At 51.4% G+C, this 15,253-nt stretch overlaps 5 protein-coding genes across 5 annotated transcripts; all 5 read right to left on the bottom strand.

Annotated features, from left to right (window-relative positions):
* Nucleotides 1–1,964: 1,964 nt before the first annotated feature.
* COL26b_008921 (uncharacterized protein) lies at nucleotides 1,965–3,157 on the bottom strand (the record flags this gene model as incomplete). The annotated part of the gene is made up of 3 exons (XM_053181667.1): nucleotides 1,965–2,457; nucleotides 2,510–2,778; nucleotides 2,831–3,157. 3 exons carry the CDS (start codon nucleotides 3,155–3,157, stop codon nucleotides 1,965–1,967), a joined length of 1,089 nt encoding a protein of 362 aa, XP_053034425.1.
* Nucleotides 3,158–5,153: 1,996 nt separating this feature from the next.
* On the bottom strand, nucleotides 5,154–5,499 carry COL26b_008920 (uncharacterized protein; the record flags this gene model as incomplete). Its single annotated transcript, XM_053181666.1, has 3 exons — nucleotides 5,154–5,198; nucleotides 5,279–5,287; nucleotides 5,350–5,499. 3 exons carry the CDS (start codon nucleotides 5,497–5,499, stop codon nucleotides 5,154–5,156), a joined length of 204 nt encoding a protein of 67 aa, XP_053034424.1.
* Nucleotides 5,500–6,311: 812 nt separating this feature from the next.
* On the bottom strand, nucleotides 6,312–7,601 carry COL26b_008919 (uncharacterized protein; the record flags this gene model as incomplete). The annotated part of the gene is made up of 1 exon (XM_053181665.1): nucleotides 6,312–7,601. One exon carries the CDS (start codon nucleotides 7,599–7,601, stop codon nucleotides 6,312–6,314), a length of 1,290 nt encoding a protein of 429 aa, XP_053034423.1.
* Nucleotides 7,602–8,342: 741 nt separating this feature from the next.
* COL26b_008918 (uncharacterized protein) lies at nucleotides 8,343–8,752 on the bottom strand (the record flags this gene model as incomplete). The annotated part of the gene is made up of 2 exons (XM_053181664.1): nucleotides 8,343–8,441; nucleotides 8,513–8,752. The coding sequence occupies 2 exons, from the start codon at nucleotides 8,750–8,752 to the stop codon at nucleotides 8,343–8,345; spliced, it is 339 nt and encodes a 112-aa protein (XP_053034422.1).
* Nucleotides 8,753–12,784: 4,032 nt separating this feature from the next.
* On the bottom strand, nucleotides 12,785–15,103 carry COL26b_008917 (uncharacterized protein; the record flags this gene model as incomplete). Its single annotated transcript, XM_053181663.1, has 2 exons — nucleotides 12,785–13,582; nucleotides 13,634–15,103. 2 exons carry the CDS (start codon nucleotides 15,101–15,103, stop codon nucleotides 12,785–12,787), a joined length of 2,268 nt encoding a protein of 755 aa, XP_053034421.1.
* Nucleotides 15,104–15,253: the final 150 nt, after the last annotated feature.

The following is a 15,253-nucleotide window of genomic DNA, read 5'->3' as shown; positions in this document are numbered from 1 at the left end:
CGAATCGGTTCCAGGCTTCACAATTTTGGAAGTTTGGAAGTCTTGATAGAAATATTGAAACTACTTGTTGCTATAATTTGATGTATTCAGAGTAACATATAGTGTTCTTGCAGAATGATTCACGTAATACTCAAGGCACTTCTGTATTTCAATCTAATCTCAATAATCCTTCTTCACGTTTATCACACATTGCGAAATCCTTACCCGAATGGAAAGGCGTTTCTTGCCTTATTCAGACCCCCCAGAAATGAAATCTTCATGGTTTGCCAGACATGTCTACTGGACATTGCCTGGTGCGAATTTTGTTACTCGATCCGTGACTCAAATATGAATGCTACGTTTCCATCCTCAAATGCCGGCTTCTGAAGCCAAGCATCAATCGACAGGCAACCTGCAATTTTGTCTCGTGGGCACGTTATGGAAAGGGGGAGATCGACAGTTTCCGAGCCCGCCTCCGAGTTATTTCCCAAGCTCTGGAACATTTCGCAGTTTCCTCTTTTGGACCCTGAGACATGTCTTCGAGGGATCGGCGCATGTTTTCAGTATCTTTGACCGGGTGGCCAAAATAACGATGACACCTTATTTGGAAGTCTTATTGCGACCTCACCATGACGTTCTACACATTTCACCCATTGGCAAACTCTGCTTCAAGAACGAGAACCCAAGATAGGCTGTCTCTCCGCCAGCCACCAACGTTGAGACTCTCTAAAGCCTACCATCTAAACAATGCATTCACTATGTTTATGGCATCTCAATAAACGTGTCGCAACGTTTGCAGAAGGCAGCGTGCCCGCAACCCTTTTCCCGGTCCGAACGAAGAGACGAAAATGAGATCGGCCCGGTCGCTCGGTTCATATTAATCAGTGTCGATCGCAGTCTGGTCTTCCGGCAATTATCCTTGTGAGGCTCATTAAGGTTATGTTTTCGACGTTACCGTTCCTTGCGGAGAATCTGGTCCTGGGTCCATACACCATGGCGTCATGTTGTTCGGCGCCCAGCCCGAAATCCCATTCCGCTTTCGTGCCGAGGCACAGAAAGCCTCGCGAAACGTTGTCCCTGCAGTGATGAACTCAACAAATCCCAATTGTGGATATGTCAGCACATGGAATTTTGCCTTCCGAGCGCAATATTGGAGTGTCTTGCCAAGGCGAAAGTCACTTCCCCCTCTCGACTAGCTGGCTCTCACCATCTGCGATACGCCTTCTTGGAAGCTAGACACGGCATCGAGATGTCGACAATAGTCCGGATGGCGATGAAGGTCTTGACATCGGCGTGATTAGAGATGCCAATGTCCGGGTTAACCAGACTTGCCGACATGTTGCTGCTATGTGAGCAAAGGCTTCTCTCAGACGAGTAGGAGGCAGAGCCCAGAACGCAGACTTCGTTTGGCTGGCTTTGCGAGTCTTTTTTCCCTTTTGCCGTGGAGGATAGTCGCGACCGTACCAAGGTGTCAACAATAGATCTTTGCGTAGATTTGCGTAGAGTCCACGTGCATGGTAATTTGAAAACCAATACGAAAGGACGACTTTAGAAATTGAAATCTGATTGAATACAAGAGCTTAATCCGCGAACCTGGTAAACCTTGTTTTATGCTTGTTTTTGAGTTATCACATGGTTACCTTAAAATTACGCGCATGACGTGGCTTCTAAGTGCTCGGGCGGTGGTGGGTCTTTCCAACCACACTGAAGTCTGGTCACATCCAGGGCGAACAGATGATCTGATATTCGACCCGAGAAACTGGTTTGCCAATGCTGCCAAGAGAGCCATGTTTGACAAAGATCAGGCAACCCTTCCAGGGCATGAAAGCAGGTATTGCACAAGATGAGCGAGGTACTCTCAACAGAATTGGACCCTGTTCCAACCTGTCCCGGGAGCATACATGCGAGAAAGGGACTGAAAAGAAGGCATTTTAGGCGTAGAAGTTTTCTACCTGATGTCTTTGCTACCCAAACAGTACAGGTATCTACAAATCATCAATCAGAGGGCTAAGTCCCTGAGCAGTGCCAATCTTGTCCTCAAAGAAGATCTTCAACCTCTCAACACGCTCACGGTTGACCATGAAACGCTCAAAGTCGATAGGGTTGGTCGAGTTGATCTCCATCAGATCAGGCCAGCCGGTAGGGGCAGGGATGTCTTGGCGAACGCTCCAGGAACCGGTGACGTTGGGGTTCTGGTACTCATGGCTGAGCAGGAAGTTGTGCAGAAGCTTGGCACCCTCCTTGTGAAGGGCATCCTTAAGGATAGCACCACGCTGACCCCACGTGACGAAGAAGCCTTCTTTGGGAATGGAGATGTTGAAAGGGGCGGAGGGGATCATGCCGACACTGCCAGTGAAGGTCACCGCGTAAGAGTTGTTGGCCTGGCCCATCACGGTGGTGGGAGTAGCAGTGCCGCGCACCCAACGAGGGTTCTGGGCGAGCAGGTTCTCGAACCAGCTGTAGCCGTATTGCTGCATCCTATCTCACTGTTAGTATCGTCGGGCAATGACATGAACGGGCCTGAACTCACGCCAAGTCAAACGCGTAGAGAACTGCATCATCGTCGTTGGGGTAGGTGAACACCAGCTTGTCCTTGTATTCGGGCTTCAAGAAGTCGAGGTAGTCGACGGGGCCATCAGAAACCTTGTCGGCATTCCAAATGTTGGTCCAGCCGAAGACGACAACAGCGTACCAAGCACCGAAGACATCGCGGAACCCGGGATGGATCTTGTCGTAGTTGAGAGGCTTGTAGCGCAAGAGAGCCCCCTCCTCGTCCCATCTGGGATAATCTTGGAGGGTCTACACAGAATGATCAGCAGCTGAGATGAGAGATGAGATCAATTCGCCATACCTGAAGAATCACGCTGTCGACGTGGACATTGCCTTGAGACAGCTGACGATCAATGTTTCCGTCGATGTACTTGGAAACGTCGACGGTCAAGTTGAGAGTCATGCCGGGGAAGCGCTTCTCGAAAGCCTCCTTGAGAGCATCTTGCTGGTTCTTCTCATCACCTCCATGCCAGAGAGTAACGACGCCTCCTTCCGCGAGCGCAGCCTTGTGGATGTCATCAATTGAGCGCGTTTCGATTTCAGGAGCCCCGTTGAAGTTGAGAAGGTTGTCATAGGCGGCTACGGATGTGGCTAGGGCAGCCGAGATAAAGAGCGTGGGCAAAACCATGTTGGCTGGATCTTCAGTTGGTTGATAAGTGAGTGTAAAGAGTGACGACTGCCTTGTCTACAACAAGGTCACAATAGAAGAGCATTGGGAGGGGGGAGATGGAACTTATATAAAAGCTAATTTTTGTGTCAGGGATAGGAGGATCCTGCGATCACACCATACCTCGCGATGACTTGCCAGCTGGAAAGACCCCACTGAGGTCGATTCATGTCTTACCTAGTATCCGTATGTTAGGTCTAGTTGACAGAATTGGCAGGGACCTCTTTCGATGTGGGCTCCGGTGGGAGAGCGGGACTGGGCAACCGCTCGACCTCCCCAGTGTCGTATTCTTGGCGCGGGGAGAGCGATGGGAGCTGTAATCAGATGAACGTGGCGGTCCACTGGGCGTCCCAATTTCAGCTATGGTGTAGCTGACAAGGGATCAATCGGAAAATTGTTGGTTTAGCATCAACAGGCATGCGAACTCGGCCAATCCCGTACAAATTTGAGCCAAGTCCTTCATTCCGAGCGAGCCCGAGCAGCCATTTCTGAGCCTTATTCCGAGGCTTACAAATTTGTGTTGTTTCCATTGACGTAAAATATTTATCATGCTATATTTCCGGCACGCATAGTAGGTTGAATCGAACGACATTCCTAAAGAGGTTCTTGCATCCAGACCCGGGCCGTGAATAAGATCCACAACCTCCGCTTTGCCCCGTCCACACCACGGCACGTGCCTTTAGCCCCGTATTAGGCAGGCTAGTTGGAGATGGATGTCCTTGCTGAGGCGAATTCTTACATAGGTGATGGGAGCCAGCCTGCAAGTCAAACAGGAGAAAGACTTGCCTGCCGCGCGGGTATGCAAGGATTTTCACTCATAGTTCGGATGCTTTAAGGTGCCGTGGGAAGATGGGGGCCGCAGAAGCATCCTTGCGTTGATCCCGAAATTTGACCTTGCCTCAAAGGGATAAAATACCCAGACCCCGTGGCTGATTCAGTGAAGAGTCCCCCTGGACTTTAGACGTCACGGCCTTGGTTCTGATTTCAATGACAACAATTGAGGTGGAATAAGCAATACTCATATGACCACGGAATTATCAAGATCTCTCTCTTTTCCGGTACGCCGCAATTCTAGAGTAAATACTTGTGAAGGTACACAGAGCAAGAACGCTCGATGTCTGAACATCTCATCAATGCAAATATGAGTTTGGTATCTTGACTTCTGGTTGTCGCTACTTCATCCAACAGTTGTGGAAAGCTCAGAACTTGAGGCTGGGGAGAGTCTTGGCTTTAAGGAGGTGCATCTCTCAATGACCGCGATTCGGATCACGGATTACGGCTCCCGCGCGACCCGCATGCAGTTTCCGGGGCCGAATCCGGGGGAGTGGAACCACAGCCTAAGTCAGGGGCCGAAGTGGCCCGTGTCGGTACTGGCCGATCTCGGGCATAGCTACAAGGTGAATCATCTGCTTTTGGATACGGTCTTTGGCAAATTATGTTTCTTCAGTAAACCTATGAGAAGGTTGCATGAAGTAGCATAAGATCGGAACCGCTACACAACTAAGGGCCAGTTCCAAAGGAGATTGTCTTTGCTGTCCTCTGGATATCTTCAGACGCGGGCCACGAAACCAAGCTTGTAGCGGCCTCGGAGTTCCAAGGTCGTAAGATGCGGCTACTTTTGCTGGCTCAATTGAATAATCAGCAGGAAAGGAGTTCGACTAAGTCTACCCAGTATTTCCCGCCTCTCAAAGCGCGCACGTTCCTCGGACGTGCTAAAGAGACATGAATTTGAACGATCCATTCTTTCTCAGAAAGACATTCATGTTGTCAATGCGATAATGCTGCTAAGCTGAAGAAGTTCGACGTTGATGTGGCGCGCAGAAGTCGTTAGAGGAAGTTACTTGTTTATCTGGTTGTAGATACACAGCTGAGGAAAAAGAAGTTGCTCCGTTTCCTATTCAATTGTCTAGAAATTCTCCGCGATACCAAGCGGCTGGTTCTGTGATGACAACACCCTTTACGGGCACGTAGCATTGGGGTCATTGTCGGTAGCGCAGGGTCCCTAGTTCATGTTAGTATTATAGGCAGTTCAACTCGCACTAGTTCTAAACTCCGTAGACAAGGAGGCAGTAGTTGACTTACACCCGAGCACTACAACACAAACCATGTCAGTCCAAATGTTCTTATCACGAATCAGAGTTAAGGGCACTTACGCAGCCGCAGTTGCATGTTCCGGGAATGTAAGAGCAGCAGTTTCCTTGAGGAAGAGGCTCGCGGCCCAGAAGACCGTTGTTGGTCGATTCCAACGGAGTGGCCATCGCCGCAGAGGCGAACAGGAGAGCGAGAAGGGCCTTGGCGTTCATTGTGATGTGGAAGTGACTCTTGTGGAAGCGTATAACTGTGTGGTCAAAACCGAAGCCGGTGGGATGGCAGAAATCAACTTCATTATTTATACCACTTCGGCGTTACAGAAGTACAACACCAGACTATAGATCAGCGAACCATACAATGATGCGGATACTTTCTCGGTTTCGTATCCGCAAAACAAAGGTCCTAGTAAGGTTTCCGGTGCTTCCGCACGGAATCGTTACGACTATCAACGACTATGACTGTTGTCCATAGGCTGTACGTCCGCGTAAAAGAGCATACCAAGTGACCAACTGAGGGGCGAAAGCGAGACTGCATAAGTCTAACAGGTGATTTAATCTAAAGAAACTTTACTTGTAGATGACATGACAGCGAATTTGGGATCTAAAGTTTCCAAAGATGCGAGCTCCGCACGTAGTCGTCGATCATCCCGCCGGACACTATCATGAACCTGACTCAGTTGGCAGTTTTGGGGCCTGGGCAACCCCCGCTGCAACGCCTTATTGGATGGTAGGGCTCAGCTTTACTATCTCCAGCCACCCGGTAATTCCGCTACAGATACCTTTCATCAGTCTAGGTCAGTTACGGGATCGATTAAAGTCCGACGCTACTGAGGCAAACGCGAGGCAACTCAGTGCGTGAGCTCGGAGTTTCGAGTTGTGCCGTCCTAGCATTGCAGAATTCCCTAGCGGTCGCAGCTTCTATCCGACTCAATTGTAGATGACATCATCGATGGAATCGGATGTTAAGGGGATTCGTTCCCTGGGAGTCATGTGCATCTCTTCTTTCTATAATTTGGTATCTGCGTTTACGTTTCAATCGCTTCGACAATGCGCTTCAGACCCTCGAGCAACAGATCCTTCTTATTGGAAAAGACGATCCTGAACCAACCAGGTCTCTCAGAACCAAACTGCTTCCCGGAAGCAATGAACACCTTCTTACTCAATAACGCGCGCATTACCTCTCCGCTAAGATCGTCAACCGTTCTCTCTGGATGTCGCTCGAGATAAGTCTTTCCCAAATCTATCCACAAAAAGAACGCCGCATTTGCTCCCTGCGCATACGTAATCCCGTTCTGCTTCGCCCAGGCCACAACTAGTTCGTAGTGCTCTTGAAGCTTCTTCTGGTTCTCCGCAATGTAGCCGTCGACCCACTCGCTATCGTCAAGGATGTTCGCAGTAATATGATCCGAGATCGAGGACGGGGAACTATAAATGCCGACCGGTGTCAAAGATCTGTGGAAAGAGGGGTTGTGCTGAGATATGATGGCTCCGAGCCTGATGCCGTTAGCACCAAAATCTTTAGACATGCCCCAGAGAACGTGAAGTCTGTGTGCGTCCATGACTCCAGTCGTGTCGATCGACAAGGAAGACTCGAACGCCACTGGAGGAGGTTGAGTGTCGATGTCATTATTCCAAACGGAAAGCGCATAGATCTCGTCACTGATGAGGTGCATGTCGTACTTCTGGCACAACCGCATCAGATCCAGAATAACATCCCGTGGGTAGCACCTTCCGAGTGGGTTGTGCGGGTGACACAGGATCAACGCGGCAATCTTGACACCCTTGGCCCGGGAAGCCAGCAAAGCGTCCTCGTACTTTTGCGCGGCACCGGCCCCAAGAGGGTCAATATCTTGGAAAGGGACCGGGACAAGCTCGCAGCCCGTCCGATACTCCACGTCCGGAACGAACGCGCCATAGTGGGGCTGTCCAAGCAGAAACCCGTCCCCAGGGTTTCCAAACGCCCAAACTAAATGTTCGATTGCCGAACTGCAGCCGTTGGTCACAGAGACATGTTCCGGCTGGATGGCCGTGACAGGCTTGAGGTGGCCCGTAAGAAAGCGTGCGAGAGATGCCTTCAATCGCTTGGATCCCGTCATGCCATCACCGTATGTGAAAGAGTGCGTCGGAACCGCGAGGTTCTTGTGGATGTGCTCCGATAGTCTTTCGTGCATGAGTGAGTTCTCGGCAATACCGAGACTGATGTATCCTGTCGGATTCGTTGTTGGGTCCCAGAGGTTCTGGACGATGGTCCAAAGAAGCATGCCATCGTCTGGCCTGGCCGCTTCGCTGCCACGGGTTGAGAGGCCGTGGTCCATCTTGTCGGTGTTGTGGTTGAGGGGAAGTTGCGGGGTTGACAAGATGGTCTGATGAAGTGGCTTGTGAGTTAAATAGTGGCAACGGTTTGATAAGAGCGAAGCTTAGCGCGCCTCAATGACTCATTACATTAATTGAGTCAAAAAGGTCGCAGTTCGATACCCCACTCTGTCCGGTCTTGGAGAGCATACAGGCGGAATTGACAGCACTCGTAAAAGGCTGATTGGAGGGTTGCGCTAGATATCACACTGAGATGATTGCATGTAGAAGAGGGGGCGTTATCAACCTTGATACGCCAATCTCAGTTGCGGTCACAAATGTGCCCTTCGTTCAGTCCAGGCCAACTATGACAACATCTTGGTGCAAGCATCTGGTTGGTCAAATGATGCGGGGGCGGGGCCTTGACAACGCTGCAGGGCGTTTTCAACACACATTGCAATGGAGGACATGGTTGGGTCTTCCTCACTTAGCCGAATAATTTAATCGGCGTTCCTAAATGATTAGCGTGCAAAGGTTCCTGGTAGCCAAGCGGCTTGGATGCTTTCCGATTCGGTCATGGTCGTTTTGCAAAAACACGTCTCCGTCAACTTGCTGGATGTTTTCAGTTGGAGGTTCACATTCACATGACAACATATGAGTTGCGGGGCGTAGTCTCTTGTTGGCCAACTAGTAAATTGTGAAAAATAATGTAGCGACAGACTCTGAAATAAAAACCCGATCAATCCAGCCCTCCCTGCTTCCTCCTATTCGATCTGTTCTGAATTCAATGGCAGATCGTTAAGCTCCAGCATGTCATCGTTTATGTTTAACAGTCTCCAGGGCAGGAGCTGCAGGTAGCCAAACTAAACGGTAGATATTAGCATTTTTTTATAAATGCATTGAAACACACAGTTGTGCTCATTAACAGAGTTACTTGCCAGTTGATTGAGCTCGGGATGTTATCCATGTGACAGTAAGGGTACTTCTCGAAGCAGTTCTCGCAAGTCTTCCAGTGGTCAGTGCAGAAGTTGCGCTTCTCAACGTCTCTGCTCTTCAGGGTGTTGAGGTACTCCTCAACCTGGGGACGGATCTCGCGGGCCTCTTCGACGCCGAGGCCGGAGACGGCGCTGGCCGCGGCGAGGATGGAGGCGATAGCGGTGATGGTGAAACGCATTTTGATAATTTGCTAGGGTTGGAAACTGAGTAGTTTGAAGGGCTTCTGTTGTTTTGATTGCGATGGGAGTGCTTTGGGTGGAGAAGATGTTAGTTCTCGAGATTCAACCTCTGACTTTTATATCCTTCATCTGTGAACGAGGAACCCAGCCAAGACAAGACCTCGAAACTTGTCACCTGACACTTCAGTCCGCAAGACACGACTATCACTCAATCAAACGCCGTCACAATCCTTCTTGCCTTGGCATTGCTTTTCATGTCTCTAAGCTTAAGCTCCGCTGCAGGTCGGGTACCTGTCAGCATGATGACAGGGCGCCGATCTTCCGCCCGACGCGACCCACAAGGAGTCTGACGGCATCCTAATAGCTAGAGTTGTCTGGCCTATCAAGCTTCACGAAACAGATAAACCCCCAAGTGATAGGCAAGAGACAGACAAAGACAGCCCCAGGGCTGAGGAGGGAAGCGGCTTAGCACGAAAACTGACGATAAATGAAACCGGCGTCATATTTTCATAGCCTACAGGTGCCTAAACTCTAGGATTGTCGTCACACGAGACGCATACTTTCATTACCTCAATTCGGAAAATGTGAGACCATCCAGCAGTCCTGCGGATTGTCGGTTCTCAGAAAAGTTGTAAGGCATCCACCGCTTGACTAGCATCGCGGGTACTTCCTCTGTGAACAATGTAACATAGAATTATTGCCAAGACCAAAAGTTCCCTCGCCTCGTATTCATAAGTGTGCCTTGCTGAGCTAGCCCCCAAACCTCAGCTCTGTGCCGTCATCAGAGGTCTTCGAGATGCCAGGCCAGAACACAACCAGTGTCATTTAATGTGCCTTCAAAGCAGACGACAAATGACAAGTGATACATTTCGCGCTCGCCACGTTTGCCATGCTTTACGCTGATAGCTAAGCATCCACCAGGTTGCTGAATGTGTAATGTATCGGAGTCGTGAAGCAGACCACTTTACACAAGATTATGTTAAGTTCACCAAGTGGGCAATCCACGTAGATTAATTGGCACGTACTGAGCCTTTCAACAGAAGAACATGGCAAGATAGTCCTACTCGTTTGGGCTGCTGACGAAGACCCTCTAATCGTGAGTTGGACATGCAGACAGTCTCCGACTACATTCACCAGCTTGCACTTACATAGAAATCACGCGACGTGCCGGTGCTTAGCAATGTATTTAGCCATATCCGGCATCAATTGTGTCTTATGTGTCTTTCTTTGACCATCCAAAGTCTCTTGGCTTGGTAGCTAAGGTTATACCTGGCGACTGCTATCATAATGGACTCAGCCGTACCAACCGAAACTTCGCTTCTTGCTGGAAATATCAAGAGCCACTTCTTGTAAGTCTTTCCTTTCTCTTCCGGTCGGTTTTTGAAATCACTCTCATCAAAAGTCAGTGGTTTGATCTACAATTTCGCTAACTAAACCGGATGGCTAGTAATTCTCTGGCCGGAACATCACAAAATTATGCAAGCGGTCTGTTTTGCCAAACTTATTCGTGTGCGTTGGCGTCTCATGCCAGCCCTAAGACCGATTAGCTCGAAGGAGCAGTAAGCACCACGATCTCGATGGAACTGTGAGGTGCTCGTCCTTTACGCTCCAAGTCTGCCTGTCAAGGTCTCAGACAGTTATCATGACCCGGTGACTGTAATAACATGGTTCTGACGACTTTGTAGAGGGTTCCATCTAGCATGAACACAACCTCCAAAGACACGCCATCCGAGGAGCAGTTGACGATTAACCCACGAGAACACAAGCTCGAATACCCCAGATCCCAGCGTGAAGGCTCTCATCTTTAGCTACTCTCGTCTCGCTTTGGATCTCCAGCAAGTGGCAACGATCTGAGTAAGCACCATGTCCAAGTCACATAGATACGCTTCGAGACATCAGACGAAAACGCTGAACCTTCGAGGAATCTTCCCCCAAGCTCGCGGATAATCCGGGGTTCTCTGGTACCCCAAACATGCTCAGCTCGCGTCAGCCGTTCTGACTCTCCACGCCAGTCTCCGAACCCATCGCAAACTTCACCACATCCCAGTCCGTCCACATCTCAAGCCCACCACCAGACCTTCACCCACCCCCAAAATCTCGACGCCAAGAACACCTCCAAGCATCGCAACCTACACTCCAAACCCATCTCAACCCGGCATGTAACCCCCATCCCCCGACGGAGAAACCACCCGGAGATTCTCTCACCCACAATGCCGGCCTCCCGCCGCCCAACTCTATCCCGCACCAGCAAAAGATCGACGATCCCAAGTCGTCAGACTTTGGCAGACATCAGCCAAACCGACCAATCCCTTCACCGCGCTTGATATCCCACGGCAACATGGAAAGTCCAACGAAACAACGACGCCACATGCAAGGACGCTGCCATCAGTCCAAGAGCCGTGCGCGTCGAATCTAGAATGCAAGCAAAAGTCAAACCCCCAAGATCAAGCGCTCGTAAACTATCGTCGTTCCCTAAAAGCACTCACTCCCTTCAGGGATGTCCCGCATGCGAGTTTTGCAGCTCGCGCTGGATGACGACATCTCACTCATCGACAATCACACAAATCTCAGCTCTCAAATGTTTCCCAGTACCGAATCAATCTCTTTCAAACATGCTTTCTCGAAGCCTGACACCAGCCTCTTGGTGCTTCTTCGTAGTAGCTATACGCACGGAAGACTGCTCTCTTCTCCTCCACCGTTCCAACTTCCTGGCCGTCCCAACTGTCTCTATGCATTAATCCGTGCCACCAACATCAATTCTATTCGTTCGTGTATTTTCTGCGTCCTATTTACAGCTCGCGAGCCTCCCGACCAGCAGCGATTACCCGCCCGATGATCTAGATTGCCATCAGATGCTCTCATCGCAGCAGCCATTAAGCATTAACTTCTCACATCAATGTGTCCACCCTCAATCACCAAGCATACGTCGCCCATCCCGCCTTCACAATGCCGCTCATAATGCCATCAACTGTAGAAACCACACTTGAAGGGGAGAAGAACATATCAAAGCACACGGCATGACACCCCAAACCAGGCAAACTCCCCCGTGCAACCAACCGCTCCCTCAGAGGAAAGAGAACAAAACAAGGTTCACCCCGTACTCCCTCCCCACGTGCCCGCGAGAGGTCGTAGCCACCGCACGTGCAAAAGGAGGCCGCGTCCACAGAACTTTTCCATGCCTTCTGTCGTCACGAACCAATCAGCCCTGTTCCCCCTTTAACGCAGCAACTCTCTCTCTGTCGCCGTCGCCGCCCACCGAGTACCTCACTCCCTACCCTACCTTGCCGTGACTACCTGCGAAAACACAGCATACAACCCCCCTGGAGGAACTCAATCATGCCCACTCCATCCCCCTTATTCGCCCTCCATGGTGTCAGATATCAGCACCCATAACACCTCGACCTGAACCGATAGGTCGGGACAGCCCGGGGCGTCGTCTATGGTTCGGGGGAAGGTTTGACGTGGCGAACTTGTGTGGGAGACGAGCCTGGTGGGCTTCGTAAGCTGGTTCTTTGGCCGAGGTTGGGAATGCCCTCGGCTGCTACTGTAGTCCATCAACAGAATGAGAGATGTCTAGGTCGATGTAATGACTTCATGTTGAAAGTGTGGCCGATCGTGATAGATCCAGCGAGGCAGAGTACAAGCGAGCACTAAATCAGATCATACAGTTGAATACAGATTCGTTTCTTCAATATTCAAACAGCGGGACATGAGTGTCCAGGTATATCCAAATAGATAAAGAAGAACGCCAAAGAACGGAATTGCTCTGAATCTGTAGAGCATCCAAATAATCCCCACAGCTGGGGGGAAACCACCCGAATCCAGTATGTGAATGCGCCAACCAAAACCGATAGACGTTAACCCAGGGTAATGCGATTGTGTGGTTGATTTTGTGTTCCTCAATCCATGGTAATCATCATGCGTAAGCAAGCTTCAAATCCAGATAGCCAAACCCCCCATTTCCCCTCGCCCGCATTCCACATATTCCTCCTCTTTTCTTAGTCAATTACTACGTATTATATCAAACGTGTTTACTGGAGTTGTTGTCGTTGTTGTTGCTGGTTCCGCGCAAGCGTGGGCAGCGCATTCATGTCGAGCTGCATCGGAGGGCGCTGGATCTCGAGGCTGCGACTGGGCGCTCGCCTGCCGCCGGGGGTGCGCGGGTGAGCGACGTTGACGCGGCCGCCGCGCTCCGAGATGCGCGCGGGACCCTCGTCTGAATCGGAATCCTCCTCGGGCTCGTCGTAGCCATAGTCTGCCAGGCGGGTGAAGTAGTCGGCCAAACCATCTACACTTGGTGTGCCGACGATGACATCGTACTGAGGCGGAGGAGTTTGCGCCGTGAGGTTCTCGACCGGGGGAGGAGGGATCTCGGCGTCAAAGGCCGGTGGGTTGTATGAGGGCACGCGTAGCAGGTGGATTGGACGGGCTTGATTGTCGTAAGGATCCACCACGACGGTGTTGGAGTTCGGTGGTGAAGAGCGGCCCCCGCTTCCGGGCGTAGGTGTTGGTGAGGATGGGAGATGGGCGGCCTGAGGTGGTGCCGGGAGCTCGGTGTTCGCATCGGTGATTGTGAGGGCGCCGGTTGAGAGGTTGTTGGGAGAGCCCTCGGGAGGTCCGGCGATGGTTACGGCATCGGGGCATCCGCACGAAGTTTGACGGCTCTGGGCGAGGCAGCTGTCCGGACCAGAGTACTCTGGGAGAGAGGTGTTGGCTTGCGTTGCGCGGCAGTTGAGGACCGTGAAGGGTGAGTCGATTGAGATCTCAAAGTGGCGGCGCTTGGTACCGGTGGGATCTTCGGGGTCAAGGCGAGAGATTCGCATGACGATCTATTCAAATTAGTGGCTGCCCTCCACAGCAGTAAAAGTTTTAGGGCTCACCTTAATCCAGTGGTACACATTGACATTCTTCCAACTGCAGTCGGGATGCAAGCGCAGTGTCTTGTCCTTTGCCATCGTGTCACACGTTGGCAATTGAACATTCATCTCGATCTCAGTAGAACCCCAGTAGCTCTCCAACCCGAGATCCAAATCGCCCAGAATGTTATCGACAGGCTCCGGCAGGGGGTCGGGCATCACGCCATGACGCGACGCCTCGGCAGCGCGACGCATGCTCGCAGCCTCCCGGGCCTCCCGGCGCTGGCGAGGCGTCAGCTCACCACCGTTCAGAACGCGGACATCCGAAGACGCATATGCAGGGTCCAGCGGCTTTCCGGCAGTCTTTTCGAGGAGGAGAATCTTCCTGCCGGGATCTTTGCGGGTAACGCGGCGATCGTTGGTCCAGTATTCAATTGACTCGGTGACAAAGACCTTGAGCTTATGCACCTGGACCTTTGCAAGTGGTGTGAGCTTGAATGCGATCGGGATCTTGGTGCCGATTGGGAATGATTTGCCGGATATGATGATGTCGTAGTGAAGCTGATCTTCCCATTGCCTGCTGATGGAGATGGGCTCCGTCATTTCGAGCGAGAGTTGATCGGGCACGCGCACGATGGCAACCTCCTTGGATCCGTGCAGGTTAGGCTTAAACGCACCGGCGCGCTCGACGGTCGCCTGCAACTCCCACTTCACCGAGCCATATTGCAGCTTGGTCGTCTCAAGCTGGTGGTGATCGATTGGAAGCTCGAAGGTGTACTCGTAGAGACCGGGGTAGAAGACCTTGTAACCCTTGGCTTGGTTGCCATTGGGGTTGTCGCCCTTTCCGAAACTGCGCGACTGGTTGGACTGCAGAGACAGGCGCTTCAGTTCCTTCGCGGTGAGACCTTGTCGGTTGGGGGGTATCGAGAGGAGCGACGGGGAGATCGAGTTGCGAGGCGATCCGCCGGGAGCAAGGTTTGTTGAAGAAGAATTCGAAGAGCTGTTCTTCAGCACGTATTGACATTGGTTTCCATATTCGGTTTCCCATCCATCGTTCACAGCGTTGAAAAATGTTAGAACCTGGGTTCGTAATGATTCCTCCTCATAAAGGTCGACTTTCAATGGGGGAATTCCCTCAGGCCACTCGGTTCGTGCCTTGCCCACCAACTTCAGGCTCACACCCTTGATCTTGACGTTCTTGGACACCTTCAATTGCAGCTTTCCGCGCAGCAGGGCAGTCCCGCCCTGCGAGTGATGGCGGTGGCCGTCGTGTTCGAACCCAGTAAGGAAAATGTTGGGCTCAGCCATGAGAATGGAGCAGCTTACACCGCTTCCGTGTGCGACCGGCTTGGGGATCTCGGTGACCATTGACGTGACGTTGCTCTTGGCAGTGCGGACCGACATCAAGCTGCTTCGTTGGCCGGGGGTGTTGTACGCAGCACTCATCAGAGGGGGCCGCAAGGCCTCGGCCATGGCAGCTGAGCGTAGTGCCATTGTGTCCTCCTCCGGAACTACCAAGTCCACCTCTCCGTAAGTCGAAAGTCGATTGAGGATGCTTGCTGATCTACTGGGCGGCCGCGAGAGTGTGTTTGCGGTTGATGCGCGTGATGTTGATCGACTCGGGACTTGCTTCTGGGAAAGGGA

The sequence above is a fragment of the Colletotrichum chrysophilum genome, assembly GCF_026319265.1.
Source record: "Colletotrichum chrysophilum strain AFK26 chromosome Unknown scaffold_81, whole genome shotgun sequence".
NCBI classification, from domain to species: domain Eukaryota; kingdom Fungi; phylum Ascomycota; class Sordariomycetes; order Glomerellales; family Glomerellaceae; genus Colletotrichum; species Colletotrichum chrysophilum.
Note: the sequence above shows the minus strand (reverse complement) of the source record. Positions and strands in the feature narration are given on the sequence as shown.